Below are 16,618 nucleotides of genomic sequence, written 5' to 3'. Positions count from 1 at the left end.
CATGTCGCTCGCCCTCCCATACCGGCCTAAAGTTGCGGCAGATCGACCAAGCACATCCGTTGCTAGGAGCTGCAGCACTGTGTTTTTTATTGTCTAGCCCAAAAATGAAAGTGCTATTATATGGAACGGCGCCACCAAGATGATATACAATGCTGTCCACAACACACAAGACTAGAAGAGACAAGGGCTACTCGGGAAAGGAATCCTCACGATCACCTTACCTACATTGGCATTAAGCGCTTAAATAGGTACTATACTAGTACTAATAAGACCAAACTGGTACTAATAGACAGAGCTAGCAATGCTCCGTACTGGGCTGGTAAACAAGGTAGCCTAGAGCTTGCCTTTGACGCAGTACTTGCAGTAGTTGCATGCTGCCACATGTAGGGATGAATTTCATTTCTTAACTTGTGTGCAGAAAAGCAAAGCTGGAAGCTGTTTTAAGCTTGGATATATCATAACTGTCTGAATGCTAAACTCAGTGAGTCATGCTTCGCGTCGCAAAAGCACAAGTACTTGAGGTCAAAGGCAATACTGAATTTCTTTCACGCTGGAAAAAAGGAGGAACTAATCTCCCCGTTGCAGACTGCAGCCGATCGCACTGAAACAGAGTATTGACCAAAGGAACACTCCAATGGCACGAAACAAAACTTACCCTGCTCCATCCTGTCCAACTACAGATGCAAACAAATTCCTACTACTCCGTACTACACATCAAATAGCAGCAGACAACAGAAAAAACAGGTTGGGTGACAGCACCCTGACCGCCTATTTACTGCTGCCACCCGCTGCATCCGTCAGATTCCCTGACGCACGCTGATCGCTGGCGCCAAGTCCGTTTGACTCGGCCCTCCATTTCACACGTCAGGTCAATTCTCTTGCTGTTCCTGTCCTGTGATGAATTCTCTGCTTAAAAGTTTGTCCTTTTTTTACGTAGGCAGCAACGGGGGAATCGCGCGCCGTGTCGGATCAGGCAGATGGCCGTTGAGAGAGTTGAGGAGTTTGTCAGCTTCTCCGCGACATGGAGATGGAGGACGCCCAACGAGATGCTCATGCTCCAGCCTTTCATTTCTCGTTTTGAAGGCAGGTGAAGGTGAGTACACTGAAAACGATCGCACGCGAGCGAGTGAGCCAGTGACGTTGGCCATGTTTAGGCTTTGGGGTGGTGCACACGGTTGTTCGTCAACTTTACGTTATCATGCATCCTAAGCGCTTGGTGAGTTATGCTGAACATAGTTTTCATTTGGTGAATTAGAATTATACTCCACTAATGAACATAGTTTTGCAAACAAGTTGAGGCCAGTTGACGAGACCATTCGTTGTACTGGTTTACTATAGGTCTCTAGTTCATCATTCTATGATTCGAGATGTCACTATTTTGTGCAAAACACTCTTGCACTACAAAGCATATGCTATAATCCAGAAAGGAGTAACTGAACCACAACAGAGGGTCACAGCAAAGCCTATATAAGTTTGCACAGTCTATTTTAAAGCAAACTCCTAAGTCATTTTTTATTCAATATAATTTGGATGATCCAGAATCATGTTTTCTTTTGAGTAATCACCGGGATAGAGTTTGCTTTCCTGAATATATTAATCCAAATAGAGAGTTTACAAGAGTGGAGAAAGGTAGTCATTTCACGGACTGACATGTACCCCATTTAATCCGATCTCAAAAGCCGGGAAGCTAAACGCTAAGGAAAACACGAAAAACTGTACCGCCTAGCTAGTCGGACTGAAGAGGACAGTGGACTACCACAAAGGAACGGTTTCCGCCATGCACGAGAGGAGTGTCTCCAACGTCGTCGAAGGATAAACCACTGTCGAGTCAACAACACAGTGACACATAATCTCCATCCGTGACTTGAACATAACTTTCTAGGGTGACAACACAAAAGTAGCAATAAGATAAATTTGTAATCAGAAATAGCAAATACTACGTATACTTCTCCAGACAAGCTAGATGTTTCTAAACCAAGGACGACATCTCTACCAGTATGCACTCCTACTCACCAAGACTACGTTTTATTCAGGGGTTTGACTTTGTTCGAGCCATTCGCCGAAAGGACGTGTACGAGGGTCAAACAGCGCGCAAATCACATGCACCCACCGTTCGCGAGAGATGGAATCCTCAGGGCTCGTCAGATTTCTGAGCTCACTCACGACGTACGAACACGCCAGCCGTCCGGCCGTAAAGCGTTTATCGAGCCGCCACCTTGTTCCCTACGCATGCTAATCTACCGAACCATTCCATTACATCACACGAGCAGATCCAAGCTATCCAACGAAACGCAGCCAAAACCCAGCAAAATAAAGGGCAGAAAAGACCCAGCAAAACAAGCTGAAGCGCACGGAAACCGCTCGGGTCGGGTGAGCGCGCTCGATCGGTCCCTTCCAGGCTAAGGTTTCCTTCCCTTCCCCACTCTCTCCCGGCGCATAAAACCAAGTCCACAACTCACTTCCAGCCAAGCCACAAACAAAGCACCCAAAACCCCCGAAAAGAACCGAAAAGAAACAGAGGAGGAAAAACAATGCCCGCCCCAGACACAAAAGCAGCTTCGCTCCAGCTCCACCACTGCCGCCCCCGCCGCCGCCAGTAAATAGTGCCGCCCCCCTTCCTTCTTCTCATGGGCGCGACGCGTCCCCGGCGCTGGAGGCTGCCCTTCCAACGCAGCGCCCCTTCATCCCCGTCGTCCAAGTCGTTCCCCGCCCCCTACTCGCCTGCCTTGTCCGCAGCTGCGGCGGCATCAGAGGCGGAGCCCAAAGGGGAACAGCAGGAGGAGGCTGCGCCGCCGGAGTTCTTGTGCCCGATCTTGGGCGCGCTCATGGCCGACCCCGTGATCTTGCCGTCCGGGCAGACGTACGAGCGCGCCTGCCTCCAGGCCTGCAAGGAGCTCTCCTTCTTTCCCCCCGGCACGGGGTCCGGTTCTGACGCGATGATACCGAACTCGGCGCTGAAGGCGGCCATCGGCACCTGGTGCGCCCGCTCCGGCCGCGCGGTCCCGGCGCTTCCGTCGGAAGAAGCTGCCCGGGAAGCCGTGCTCCGGGCGATGCCTCCGCCTGCCGCTGCCGCTGCTGCAGAGGCGAAGTCTGTGCGGACTAGGAGACCGCCGGTGGCGGCGAGCCCGTCTAATTCGTCCTACTCGTCGCCGGCCTCCGCTGCGTCGACATCCCCGTCCACGTCGTCCTCGGAGATTACCCCCGCGGAGGAAGATGTGGCCGTGAAGACTGCCAAGGTTGTTATCCAGGCGGTCGACCCGTTGGAGAACGAGGTGGTCGCCAAGGTCATGGACGCGGACGAGGACGGGGTGGTGGCCGCGGCGATGGCCGCGCTCCGGGAAGCCACGCGGGAGAGCGCGGAGCGCCGGCGCGCGCTCTGCACGCCGCGGCTGCTCGCAGCACTCCGCCGCGTCCTCCTCATCCCGCGGCACGCCTCCGCGCGGGTCGACGCGACGGCGGTGCTGGTGAACCTCTCCCTCGAGCCGGCGAACAAGGTGCGCATCGTCCGCGCGGGGGCTGTGCCGGCGCTCGTCGAAGTCCTCCGCACCGGCGGCTCCTCCGTGCCTGCCGAGGCGCGCGAGAACGCGGCCGGCGCACTCTTCGGCCTCGCGCTGCACGAGGAGAACCGCGCCGCCATCGGCGTGCTCGGCGCGGTGCCTCCGCTCCTCGACCTCCTTACTTCCACTACCCAGCACCCCCGCGCGCGCCGGGACGCCGGAATGGCGTTGTACTACCTTTCCCTTGCCGCTGTCAACCAGTCCAAGGTCGCTCGCTTCCCTGGCGCGCCCAAAGCGCTGCTCGCCGCGGCTTCCGACGCTGCCGAGCCTACGCCTATCCGCAGGCTAGCTCTCATGGTCATCTGCAACGTGGGCGCCTGCGCGGAGGGCCGCGCGACGCTGATGGACGCCGGCGCCGTGGCGGCCGTGGCCGGAATCCTCTCCGACGACACCACCCGCGTCGCAGAGCTGGAGGAGTGGTGCGTGGCAGCAATCTACGCGCTGAGCCGCGGCAGCCTCCGGTTCCGCGGACTGGCGCACGCCGCAGGCGCGGACAAGGCGCTCCGGCGTGTGGCCGACGAGGGCGCTCCCGGCGGCGTCCGGCGTGAAATGGCGAGGAAGACGCTCCGCGCCATGCGGACCGACCTGGACAACGATGCGGACGCGGACCTGACCGGCAGCAGCCTCGAGTGCGGCGACGGCGACGACTGCGGCGGCAGCATCGTGTCCGACGGGCTGATGTCGTTCCGGCGCCGGCAGCGCGACCTCGGGGCCTCGTCCTGCGGCAACACCACCGAATTCTGAATCTGTTGTTCCGTTCCTGATCTCATTCTCCCCCGACCCCCACCATTTGTATGTAAAATCGCTTCCTTTAGGTTCAGTTCACAAAGATTTCGTTCGTGTCACGCAAGAATTAATGTCCTTCGTGTTGGAACGGTGATTGATGATGGAAGTATACTTAAGAAGTTGAGCGAGCTGCTGGCTCGCGATTCGGGACAAGTTCATCTGGGCGTCAAAAAATGTTGTGCCTGCGAGCGAGAACCCATCCTCGTGCTGGAGCTTCTAAGCTGTTGCGCGGAACGTGCGCGTGTAGTTGCCGGCTCGCTTGCTCGTGTGCCGGACAACAAAACAAAGCTGGTGGTGGCGGTTGGTTGGGTGTTGCTTGCAGGCCAGAGCATGCTTTGTTCGCTCCGTACTTGCACACTGGCAGAGGCATGACATGTATTGTTATTTACGAAGAACGACTCGTGTGCTTTGTTCGGATCTGTAAATAAAACATCTTTCTGCTCTCGATCGATCCATTTCTCTTGGCGGTTCAGCTAGGCCACCATGTGTGGCATGGGCGAAATTGTTATACTCTGCAGCTGTTGCATGTATCGCACGCTCCCCCTCTGTAAGATAGGGAAGACGATGAGCAGCAGTGCGATCATCTATCTCTATTTGTTTCATCACTCGTTTTGAATCTTTTTTTTGCGGGTCGTTTTGAATCTTGGCTGGCTCGTAATTAAGCTTGCCCACTGCAAGAATGCAAGATCAATCGGCTTGATCGATACTGCCAATAGTGATTGCGATCTGTTCAATTCATCTTGGCATGGAATTTGACCCCCCTTTGTTAATGGGACGGATCTGGGCATGGAAATTTCTCCCTTTTTTTAATGGTGAGATCGACCCTGAGGCCATGCCGCTCATATGCCTGGGCTGTGGTACTGTGGTCTACCTTTCCTCGTTTCAATTCCTTGTAGGACCCCTCGCGTGGGAGATTGACCTTTTGCATGGTCTTCATGACCCAGACACTTGCGTGATTCCTTAACGTTGCTTGTGATATCACGGGCCATTTTTTTTAATCGAAGCACCATTCGCAGCTCGATCTTAATTATCCATTGAATATCTGTGTCATGATCGAAATTTCGGTCGACATTCCTCCTCAGTTTTTTTACGGAGTACATACGAAGTATATATATTCCCGCGGCCGCAACAGTTCATTAAAATCTGATGCTATTTTCTCAAAAAAGAAAAAGAAAAACTAAAACCTGATGCTAGAACAGGAGGTAGCTAGAGTTCACCACCAAACGACAAGTTCAACAACAAGAAAACTTTACATAGAAAAAGGGAAGGAAAAGGCAGACATTATTTAAGACTATGCCTGCCGGACCATTGCCAGTCCTTCCATTGTCAACGCTCAGGTCGATCTGGTTGGTACCATGTGAGGAGGTCAGAGTACGCAGGCTGTGTGATAAGACGCTGACCAAACTTTGATGGATTATTGGATTAATGTACTGCTCCTTCCATCCCATTACATGAGAGCTTTTCTACCGTATCTTGAAATTATTTAGAACCGTCAGTTTCATTTGATCTACCGGTTCAGAGAAGTTGCTACTTCCTGGTACTCTTGTTTGGGTCCACGGAGTATTACGCCGGAGTATTCTCGAACAAGGTACAAACATAAATTCATTTCGCCGACGTGGATCCTCTTTTCTCCGCCGCCACACACCACCTCCACTGCCTTCGTCTACACCGCGTCAGACCGACTCCCGAGCGCCCTCCGCCGCCGCAGACCACCTCCCGCCGTTCTCTCCCCGTCGATTCCCTTCTGTCCGCCAGCGGCAGCCCCTCTAACCTCGGGCAATCCCGTTGACGACCCCCGTGCCTGCAGACATCGCCATGTGCATGTTGTAGCCTCGTGGCGCACAGGGAACAGAGGTAACGGGGGGGCAGCATTGGCGTCTGGTGCGGTCAGGCGGCATGGACATCGGCCGGGGCGTACTCGCAGCAGCCGTCGGAGGCGTGGGTGCCCATCTTCGCCGCGTGGTTCCACAGGTCCTGCAACTGCTCCATTAATTATCCTCTCTTTCCTCTCCCCGTCTCCTCTTTCTTTCCCTTGCTCCTGCATCAGCTGTGCGATGCATGCTACATGGAAGGTTGAGAGGAGGCAATGGGAGCTGAAACTTGGTGCTAAACTTGAATTCACTGGGTAGTACCGCAGGCACTGAAGCACTCTAATGTGGGGATCCAATGAACTGTTGTTGTGGTGGCTTGGTAGTCCGGTGCACGTCGAGATGGTTTGATTTTTGTCGCGTTTGGCTTTGATTGTTGCAATATTCTTGCGATTCTGAAATTTAGGACTAGGGGAGGAGATCTAGGAGTATGACACAAACAAGAAACAAGGAAACTGTTCGACTTCCAATCCTCTGTTGGAGAATAGCAGGTGCTCAATCAGAGACGAGGGCGAGGCAGCAGATGAAGGCGTCGCGTGCTGAGAGCAGGGCGGCGAGCGGCTGGGCTGGGAGCAGGGCGGCCATCGGCCCCTGCTGGGAGCAGGCGGCTGGACCACCGGATCAGGAACAACTTTTTTTGATTTATTCCTCACGAAAAAAAAACTTCTTTTGATTTAATTTTCTACTAATGTGAGAAGTCAAGTATGTCCTTCCCTAATACTCCATTTAATCCGTGTGGAGTATTGGGTACTCTAGAATCTGACATATATGAGACACGCACGTATCCCAAGATCATCAATTTAACTACCAAAATATAAATTATATGATGTAAAACCATATTATTAGAAAGTTTATTTGATTACGAATCTAATGATATATTTTTATGAAAGATAATTTATATTTTGCTAGTTAAATCTGTAATCTTGGGATGTATGCGTGCCTAATGTATTGGGACCGAGGGAGTAGTAATACTTAGCTTGGCCTCCTCGGGGAATAGTTTGGCTGGCTGGACCCGTTCATTGCACTGCTTTGTTTGGAATGCAAGTAATGGTGTGAGTATATATTTCCATTGGATAAGCCTTGAATGTGTTAACAAGCAAGCGCCTGCGATAGGGCCATCAGCCCGTGAAAGAGTTGTTGGTAAACAGACACATTCTTTTTCGTAGGAGGGTGATGTGATGCCAAGACGTGTACTGCTACCGCATTCAGCGACCGATGATGTTGTTAATTTGCTGTGGAAATTTTAACGTTGTAGTGCAGGTCATACGTGCTGCACAGATAGTGAGCGAGACTAACTAATTACACTTCGACTTGGTCAAATAGCTCAGGAAACAGTGCTCGGTTCCGTGGGCCCTGCGGATAGTTTACTCTGTGGACTGGCTGGACATCCAATCGGTTGCAGCCGTTCGGTATCAGGTCAGCAGGCTAGCGAACGCGAAAGTCGCTGGCTTGGCCGCTTGGGAGCGCTTGGGTCGCGTGGTAGGAGCCCGGCCGGACGGGGCAAAGCGAGGTCGTCGCGAGCCGGCGCGAACTTTTGCTACCCACTCCGAGCTACCGTCGTTGAGCCGCCCGTCCGGCGTCCGCACGCCGGCCGCCTTGGGCCGGGAGGGATCCCGACCAAAAGCAAGGGGATGTTACGTGCGTTTCACGCCAACCAGTCGTCACCCGAGGTACGTTCTCCTGCCAGGAATTCACTGTTGACGATATCACGATACGATACCACGTCCCGCGGACCGGATCCAGAGCATGTGCATGAAGACCGGATTCTGCTTCCGATGCAAGATCTCATCTCAGACGTCAACGTTCACCGAGGAGCGGAGAACTGAAAGACAAAGACTGGCCGGTGTAACACTTGGGGGCAATGTAAAGAAAAGGTCTGCGACTTCTTGAGAAAATAAAAGTAAAAAGATTTTGCGCCGCGTTTTATTTGTTGCGATGAAATTGTGCAGCAATCGCGGCACTTAACCTCTCCCCTGCAGGCTGCAACCATCTCCCAGCTCCTCTTCTCACGTACGCGGCCGGCGTTGCCCTGTCTGTGGAGATATTCACCGTAGCTTTCACGCCGTCGTGCTGTTGGTATCTCGTCAACCTCTCCCTCTCGCTTGATGTATCAAGGAGGAGACAACATCAACTTGTACATGTGGACACCGAGGAGGTGCCGTCCGTTCGGCATTGAGATTGATCTCCACGAAAATACGACTACTCCAACCACGATCGTGAAATCGTAAAGCTTTGTGTTTTTCAAGTGCATGAAGTCCACAACCCTGCTCGTTAATAGCATCTATCTAGTAGATATGATGTTGGTTTCTTCCGCAATTCTCGTAGGATTTTTTTGTTTTCCATTCAACGAATCATTGTAGCATGGAAAACAAGAAATTTCATACGAGAAGCACGGAAGAAAACAAGGTTACTAGAGGCTAGTAACGAGGGGATATTGGACTTCATATCCTTGAAGAACACAAAGCGTTACAATATGATCTTAGGATCATGGTTGGTGTAGTCGTATTTTCTTTGAGATCAATCTCAATGTCGAATGGATGGCACCTCCTCGGTATCCACACGTACACTTTGATGTCGTCTCCTCCTGCTTTATCTAGCAAGCGACGGCATGGTGTCTATGGTGAATATCTCCATGGGCAGGGCTACACGGTGCGCGTGAGAAGAGGTGGTGGGAGAGGGCCGCAGGGGATAGGTCGGCCAGTAGGCTTGGGGTGCCTCTCCACGTGCATCCCTCCTCTCTTTATATAGGAGGGTGGTGACCAAGGTTTGCCCCTCCTACAAGAAAAGAGTGACGGCCAGGATTTGGCCCTCCAAGAAAGAGGTGGCCAGCTAGGATGTCCGATAGATAGTCACGTTTCTATAAGGAGAGAGGCAAGGAGCAAAGAACGAGTTGGGTATTTTCTGATTCTGATTCTGTATGGGTTACCATCGCCAACACGGTCATTATCCTTCATTCTAAACACAAAATGGTCCTTATATGTTTCAAAAAACCTTCTTGGGAGTCACCTTTCATATTTTTCTCGTGCTGTACATTCTCGTACATAAAAGGCTAACTCCCGCTGACATAGTTTCAAAAATAAATAAATAAATACCCACGCTGACATGAGGACCCACTAGTCGGTAACGCGCCCGACCTGGTCCAATTCTGCCCACGTATTGCAAAGAGTACTCTATCGCAAACGACCGCACCCAGGACGTCACGGCCGACGTGGACCCTTCCTCCCCGAAACAAAACCCCGAACTTGTAGAGATAGTCTGAATCGAACCCTGAACTTCTAATCCCGGGTTTTCGAACCCTGAACTAATTAATCCCGGTCGATTGACCCCCTTAACCCGAGATAAGGTGTTTGGTTGAGTCGGGATTTCTGACGTGGCTTATTATGTCGGGATTTTGCTCACATACTGTCGTACTCGATCAACGCCATGCAACAACAGCTAGCATGTTAAAATCGATCCCTTTCCTCGCTATTCAGCAGGAGCTGACGGGTGCTTCGTCAGTTTGATGGACTTCTCCAGGCTCGTGATGGAGGGCATACTAGAGACGTTGTACTTGTCCAAGACAAAGCTAATGATGTCCTCGTCCATCCCGTAACACGACTTCGCGGCCGCCTTTCGGGATGCTGAGCATTCGATGCACGATGTTGGCGGTGACAGGGAGCCGGCCCCGCCGCCGCCGCAGCGGATGACCAGCTCGCCGGAGTCGGCGTCGAACCGCCGGAGGAGCCAAGTGCAGAGCTTGGCGGGCAATGTGGGGGCAGCGGAACTTGAGTAGGCTCCTGAAGCAGGCGCCCTCTATCAGCTCGCCCTGCCCGGCGATGAGGTGCGGATACAGCTTCGTGAGCCTTGCCGGCAACACGAGTGGTGCCGCGGCTCGGGGCGGCGTGCGGAGGCGTGAAGGAGAGGAAGAGGAACACGTCGCATATATGCACCGCTTAGTCAGCGAAGGAGAGGAAGAGGAACACGTCGCATATATGCACTGCTTAGTCAGCGAATCCCGTGACATGTCAGCAATCCTGACTCAACCAAACGTCTTATCTCGGGTTAAGGGGTCAATCGAGCGGGATTAATTAGTTCAGGATTCGAAAACCCGGGATTACAAGTTCAGAGTTCGATTCAGACTACCTCTACAAGTTCAGAATTCAAAATGAACTTTTCTCAAACCCAAAACAACTCGAACCGGAATCCGTCTCGACCAAGCCTAAGAAAAGGCGCCTCCAGATCAGACCGGACTAATCCAGAAGGCCAAACCGACGCGGCGGGCCATCGCCATCACGTTCTTCTTGCACCGTAAGAAAGGAATACTAATCAAACCGCGTCCGCAACGGCCACGGCCACGGCCCACGCAAAGCTATAAAATTACAGCCGCGTCGCCTCACCGCGATCACACACAAGCCTTGGGGCATCGCATCATCGGTTTGCTTCGAATCGCAAGCAAAAGAAGAAGAAAGGAAAAACACAAGCAAGGAAGGGCAATGGCGCGGCGGGGCACGGAGGCGTTCCCGGAGCTGGGCGCGCACTGCGACAGGGAGGACTGCAACCAGCTGGACTTCCTGCCCTTCGACTGCGACGGCTGCGGCAAGGTGTTCTGCGCGGAGCACCGCACGTACAGGGGCCACGGCTGCGCGCGGGCGGCCGACCAGGGCCGCACCGTCGTCGTCTGCGAGGCCTGCGGCGACGCCATCGAGCGCCCTGCCGCGGCAGGCGGCGGGAGGGAGAAGACGGACGCGGAGATCCTGGAGGCGCACGCGCGGTCCCGCCGCGGCTGCGACCCGGCCAGGAAGCGCAAGCCGCGGTGCCCGGCGCCGCGGTGCAAGGAGACGCTGACCTTCTCCAACACCAGCGAGTGCAAGGGGTGCGGACAGAAGCTGTGCCTCAGGCACCGGTTCCCCGCGGACCACGCCTGCGCGCGCGTCTCGCCCGCGGGGGCCGCCGCCGCCGCGAGGAGGAAGGGCGCCGGCGCCTGCGCCCGCGACGCGCAGAAGAAGGACGGCGGGTGGACGCTGCCGCCGTTGATCCGGAATCTCAAGATGTTCTAACTTCTCGGTTGTGCGGCTCCGGTGCCGTCCATGGATTGCCTTGCGCCCGCTGCCGGACTGCGGGGATTCTTCGACTTCGATGGACGAGCAGAAAATGGAACAAAACAGAGCATGTGGCCGGTCGCTCTCTCGGGTCGCCGGGATATGTAATTTAACGATCATATTTTTCATTCCAAATGATTTGTTGTCGATCAGTGGTCAATGTTTTTTTTCGTGCAATTGGTTACTCAAACGAAGACTCAACATCCCTGTTTTCCAAGGCTCCCTAAAAAAAAAGGAATTGTCTGAAAAATATGCCCCCCTCCCGAAATCTCGATTTCTCGAACTGATCGATCCTGCAGCAAAAATTCCACGTATGCAACTTCATCGCAATACTTTTTCCGGCCATGACTTGTCAAAACGTGCAAAAAAACGTCGCTCCATCTATGCAACACTTTTTTTGAATGCAACAAATCCACAATAGTTGCAAGAAATTATTGAGAAATGGATAACAAGATATTTGTTATCCATGTGAATGCACCAAAAAACATACACGCTCATCTATACCTATATAAAAAATAGAGTAACTTACGGAAAACCATCACATTAGGGGCTAAGGTTTCACATAGGTATCATAGTTGCAAAAAATCACCGGATTCGCTTAACCCCTTGCTCGCTGGCGTCTAAACCTGTTTCTGATCAGTATGGCCCACTGTTAGCGTGTCTTCCAACGCGGCGGTCCAGCGTGGCCCTTGTCCCAACTCCGACCGAGCCATATGGGTCGGTCAGTTTGCGCTAACCAAACGGCTCGCCATTTCTCTCCCCTCTCTTCTTTCCCGTAGCGACGGCGGAGGCGGATGGGTAGGACGGCGGCAGGCACCAGGTCGTCCCCGACAACAACCAGCCCTTATCCGGTCCCGTCGCATAGAATGGCGGTGTCGGCATAGGCAAGCGCACTCATGGGCTATCAGAAGGAGGCCCGTCATTGGCGATAGGCGCGGAGAACGCCGAATCCCTGCAAATGTCACTGACGCAAGCAATGCATTGGACGAACACCATCTTCGGCTCCGGGTAAGACTACTCCCCCCTTTAGAAATTAGGGTCCGTATATGAAATCTGGCGGTAGCAATCCCGGTTAGGGTTTGCAACATTTGGGGTATTTTAGGCTGAAATATTGGTCTGTTTAATTATGTATAATTGATTATGAAGTTTGGACCGTGAGTATGCATTTTACTTGCAGGCAGAATTTGCAAAGTGATTTGGGCATTTAGATGTCACTTATATGAATCTAGTAGTACTTATGGGGAGCTGTGGATATATGGTTGAAATGACTGCATGTATTATATGTGAAGGAAAGGAAGGGACTGGCAGGTATATTGTTGGTTGATAATGAAGGGGCGCGTAGAGATAAACAAAAAACTTTTCCTACGCGAACTCCTAAGATCTAGCCGAGGTAGAAGGCCACGAGGATTACCACTAGACGCGCAGTTGCGGATTATTGATGCGGCGCCTTGATGCAGTGCAGTCCCTCGATCCGATCCAGCCGATCCAATCCCGCGATCGTCGAAGTGCTGAACGTACAGCACCTCTGCCGGTATCCACACGTGCGAGGAGGAGCTCCGGCGGCGGACTGCTAGATCCGGTGCGACGGTTGAACTGAATCGGGCTAGGGTTCTCAACGCATGAGAGTGGAAAAAACCGTGCCCTTTAGGCATCCCACGCCCCTGCTTATATATCGAGTGGAAGTGGGCTCCAAGCCTTGTGGCCCATCCACCCTGCGAGTCCAACTCGCATTGTCAGCCCAATTCCAGTTCGGGTCCAACCCGACCAAATACTTGCTCCCGCTCTTAAGTGTGTGACCCCACAGGCTCATGGCGACTTGGACACGATTGGAGTCCGACTCACAATCGATCAATCGGTAGCGGCTCCTAGCAGAACGTGCCGACTCCCAAGTACCATCGAGTCATGACGACGTACCTTCCAATGTGACATACGTCTTAGTCCCTTTTTGCCTCACGATATACCTTGTCGAACTATAGGCGATTAATCGTCATCCCTTTAATAGTTCAACTCTCTTCTCGATCTGTGATATACGATTCATCCGACTAACTCTTAGTCGATCGACCCGGTTAACAATTAACCAAGTCGCGCATGGCCATGCTTCCCGAATCATATCACTCGAGAGGGCCCAGAGAATATCTCTCCAGTCGGAGGGGCAAAATCCCATCTTGGTTATCCACATCACACAGCTTGATTCTCAGTCAACCCGAACTCTGCCTTTATAACTGCCCTGTTACGGAACAACGTTTGACAGAACCTAAGTTGGTGATCCACAACTCGGAATGTGCGATAACCTCAGGTCTAAGGATTACATTGATTGAGACATGCAAATGACGACCTACTCGTTGCATCTCAATATGGGTCAGTCCGACTCGCTAAACTCTTTAGCCGAGTCCGTGTAAGCTGGAATGACATCACCATGCCCATGACAAGTGGAACCGAATCATCAGCCAACTTTCACATTAGTCTAGGTTATGTGTCCAGCACAACCTCAATGACTAAGGACAATTTAGTATGAACAACATGAATACATAGTTCCACAATCAAATCACATATTCAATGATACATATCAGATGTTCAAACAAGGACAACTCAATAATATTTATGAATACATTGGGAATTACATCATACATGATTGCCTCTAGGGCATATTCCCAACAGTCTCCCACTGGCACTAGAGTCAATCATCTTGACATCATATGTCTAGACATCTAATGCCCATACCTCTCATGTGCGCCTCATGCTTAGGCTGTGGTAGCGCCTTTGTCAACGGATCTGCAATGTTTGCATCCGTGTGTACCTTGCATAACTTGATATCACCTTGTTCGACGAACTGGCGAATGAGGTGGTAACGCATGAGTATATGTTTGTTCTTCTGGTGTTGTCTAGGTTCCTTGGCTTGTGCGATAGCACCATTGTTGTCACAATATACGTCCAATGAATTGGACGCGCCCTGAACCACACCAAGATCAATCAGGAGATTCCTGATCCAAACGGCTTCCTTTGCTGCCTCCGAGGCAGCAATATACTCAGCCTCTGTTGTAGACGCAGACACAGTATCTTGCTTGGAACTCTTCCAGCTCACAGCCCCTCCGTTCATCACGAACACATATCCAGATTGCGAACGAGAATCATCTGAGTCGGTGAGATAACTCGCATCCGTGTAACCCTTTACACTGAGTTCATCCTCACCTCCATAAACTAGGAACATGTCATTAGTCCTTCTCAAGTACTTAAGGATGTTTTTAACTGCTACCCAGTGGCTTTCGCCAGGGTCAGCCTGGTATCTGCTTGTTGCACTTAGAGCATAGGAAACATCAGGCCTAGTACAAATCATGGCATACATGATGGATCCGACTGCCGAAGCATACGGGATCGCACTCATCCGATTTCGCTCATCAGTTGTCGAAGGACACTGAGTCTTGCTAAGCTTTACACCATGGGACATCGGTAAGAATCCCTTCTTAGACGATTCCATGTTGAATTTCTTCAACACTTTGTCCAAATATGTACTTTGACTCAATCCAATGAGCCGCCTAGATCTATCTCTATAGATCCTGATTCCCAGCATGTAAGTTGCCTCACCCAAATCTTTCATTGCGAAACTCCTTTCCAATGATTCTTTGGTTTCTTGCAACATCAAGACATCATTTCCCATCAATAATATGTCGTCCACATATAAGATTAGAAAATTTACTTTGCTCCCACTAAACTTCTTGTACAAACAAGAATCATGATCGCTCTTGATGAAGCCAAAAGATTTGACTACCTCATCAAAGCGAATGTTCCAACTCCGAGATGCTTGCTTCAGTCCATAAATGGATTTCTGAAGTTTGCATACCTTGTCAGCGTTAGCCGGATCGACAAAACCTTCGGGCTGTATCATATACACGTCCTCAGTTAAATTTCCATTGAGGAAAGCCGTCTTGACATCCATCTGCCATATCTCATAGTCGAAATAGGCTGCTATAGCTAACATGATCCGAACCGACTTAAGCATCGCTACGGGCGAGAAGGTCTCGTCGTAGTCAACTCCTTGAACCTGTCGGAACCCCTTCGCGACAAGCCGTGCTTTATAGACAGAAACATTTCCATCCATGTCAGTTTTCTTCTTAAAGACCCATTTGCTCTCGACGGGTCTTGCACCGTCTGGCAGATCAACCAAGGTCCAAACTTGATTTTCATCCATGGACTTTAACTCAGATCTCATGGCTCCAAGCCATGACTCAGAATCAGATCCCACCATCGCTTCCGAATAAGTTGTCGGCTCATCACTGTCTAACAGTAATACTTCACGAGCACTTTGCAATCTAGCAGATCTCCGTGGTTCTGGTGCTTTTACCGGCATAGATACCACGACCGGCTCAGCCTCTAAGACTGTAGCTGACTCGCCTCTAGCAGGTTCCTCCCGAATTTCTTCGAGTTGCACTGTGCTCCCACTGACTCCCCGACTGAGAAACTCTTTCTCAAGGAAGACACCGTTCCGAGCGACAAACACTTTGCCCTCTTCTCGGTTGTAGAAGTAGTACCCTAAGGTTTCCCTTGGATACCCCACGAAAATACACTTATCCGACTTGGCCGTGAGCTTGTCCGACTGAAGTCGCTTGACGAATGCTTCACAGCCCCAAATCTTAAGAAAAGACAAACTCGGCCTTTTGCCAGTCCACATCTCATGCGGTGTCTTCTCTACCGATTTCGATGGTACTCTGTTTAGTGTGAACGCTGCAGTTTCTAGACAATATCCCCAAAATGACAAAGGTAGATCTGTTCGACTCATCATTGATCGTACCATGTCCAACAAGGTCCGATTCCGCCGTTCTGATACACCGTTCCTCTGCGGCGTACCCGGTGGAGTAAGCTGAGGAACTATTCCACAACTCTTTAGATGGTCATCAAACTCATGGCTCATGTACTCGCCTCCACGGTCCGACCGTAGAAACTTTATTTTCTTGCCGAGTTGATTTTGTACCTCACTCTGGAATTCCTTGAATTTCTCAAAGGCTTCCGACTTGTGTTTCATTAAATAGACATATCCATATCTACTCAAATCATCAGTGAAGGTAATGAAGTACTCATAACCACCTCTGGCTGTCGTGCTCATTGGGCCACATACATCACTATGTATTAGATCCAACAAGTCAGACGCCCTTTCACAACTCCTTGCAAAAGGCGTCTTGGTCATTTTGCCGAGTAGGCATGACTCGCATGTCTCGAACGACTCCAAGTCGAACGAAGTTAAAAGTCCATCATCATGGAGCTTCTTCATGCGCTTCCAACTTATATGACCAAGCCGACAGTGCCAAAAGTAAGTCATATTCAGATCATTTGGTTT

The 16,618-nt window shown here is 51.4% G+C and overlaps 2 protein-coding genes across 2 annotated transcripts; both read left to right on the top strand.

Annotated features, from left to right (window-relative positions):
* The first annotated feature begins 2,325 nt into the window (after nucleotides 1-2,325).
* Nucleotides 2,326-4,788, top strand: LOC100823108 (U-box domain-containing protein 39). The gene has a single exon (XM_003578023.4). The coding sequence runs from the start codon at nucleotides 2,628-2,630 to the stop codon at nucleotides 4,299-4,301; it is 1,674 nt and encodes a 557-aa protein (XP_003578071.1). The 5' UTR covers nucleotides 2,326-2,627; the 3' UTR covers nucleotides 4,302-4,788.
* A 5,756-nt stretch (nucleotides 4,789-10,544) lies between these two features.
* LOC100839128 (zinc finger AN1 domain-containing stress-associated protein 17) lies at nucleotides 10,545-11,496 on the top strand. The gene has a single exon (XM_010239839.3). It carries the CDS (start codon nucleotides 10,684-10,686, stop codon nucleotides 11,245-11,247), a length of 564 nt encoding a protein of 187 aa, XP_010238141.1. The 5' UTR covers nucleotides 10,545-10,683; the 3' UTR covers nucleotides 11,248-11,496.
* Nucleotides 11,497-16,618: the final 5,122 nt, after the last annotated feature.

The sequence above is a fragment of the Brachypodium distachyon genome, chromosome 4 (genome assembly GCF_000005505.3).
Source record: "Brachypodium distachyon strain Bd21 chromosome 4, Brachypodium_distachyon_v3.0, whole genome shotgun sequence".
Classification (NCBI taxonomy): domain Eukaryota; kingdom Viridiplantae; phylum Streptophyta; class Magnoliopsida; order Poales; family Poaceae; genus Brachypodium; species Brachypodium distachyon.
Note: the sequence above shows the minus strand (reverse complement) of the source record. Positions and strands in the feature narration are given on the sequence as shown.

Bases quoted from the DNA above. Each gene is read 5' to 3' on its own strand.
- LOC100839128 (XM_010239839.3), top strand. From the start codon at position 10,684: ATGGCGCGGCGGGGCACGGAGGCGTTCCCGGAGCTGGGCGCGCACTGC.
- LOC100823108 (XM_003578023.4), top strand. From the start codon at position 2,628: ATGGGCGCGACGCGTCCCCGGCGCTGGAGGCTGCCCTTCCAACGCAGC.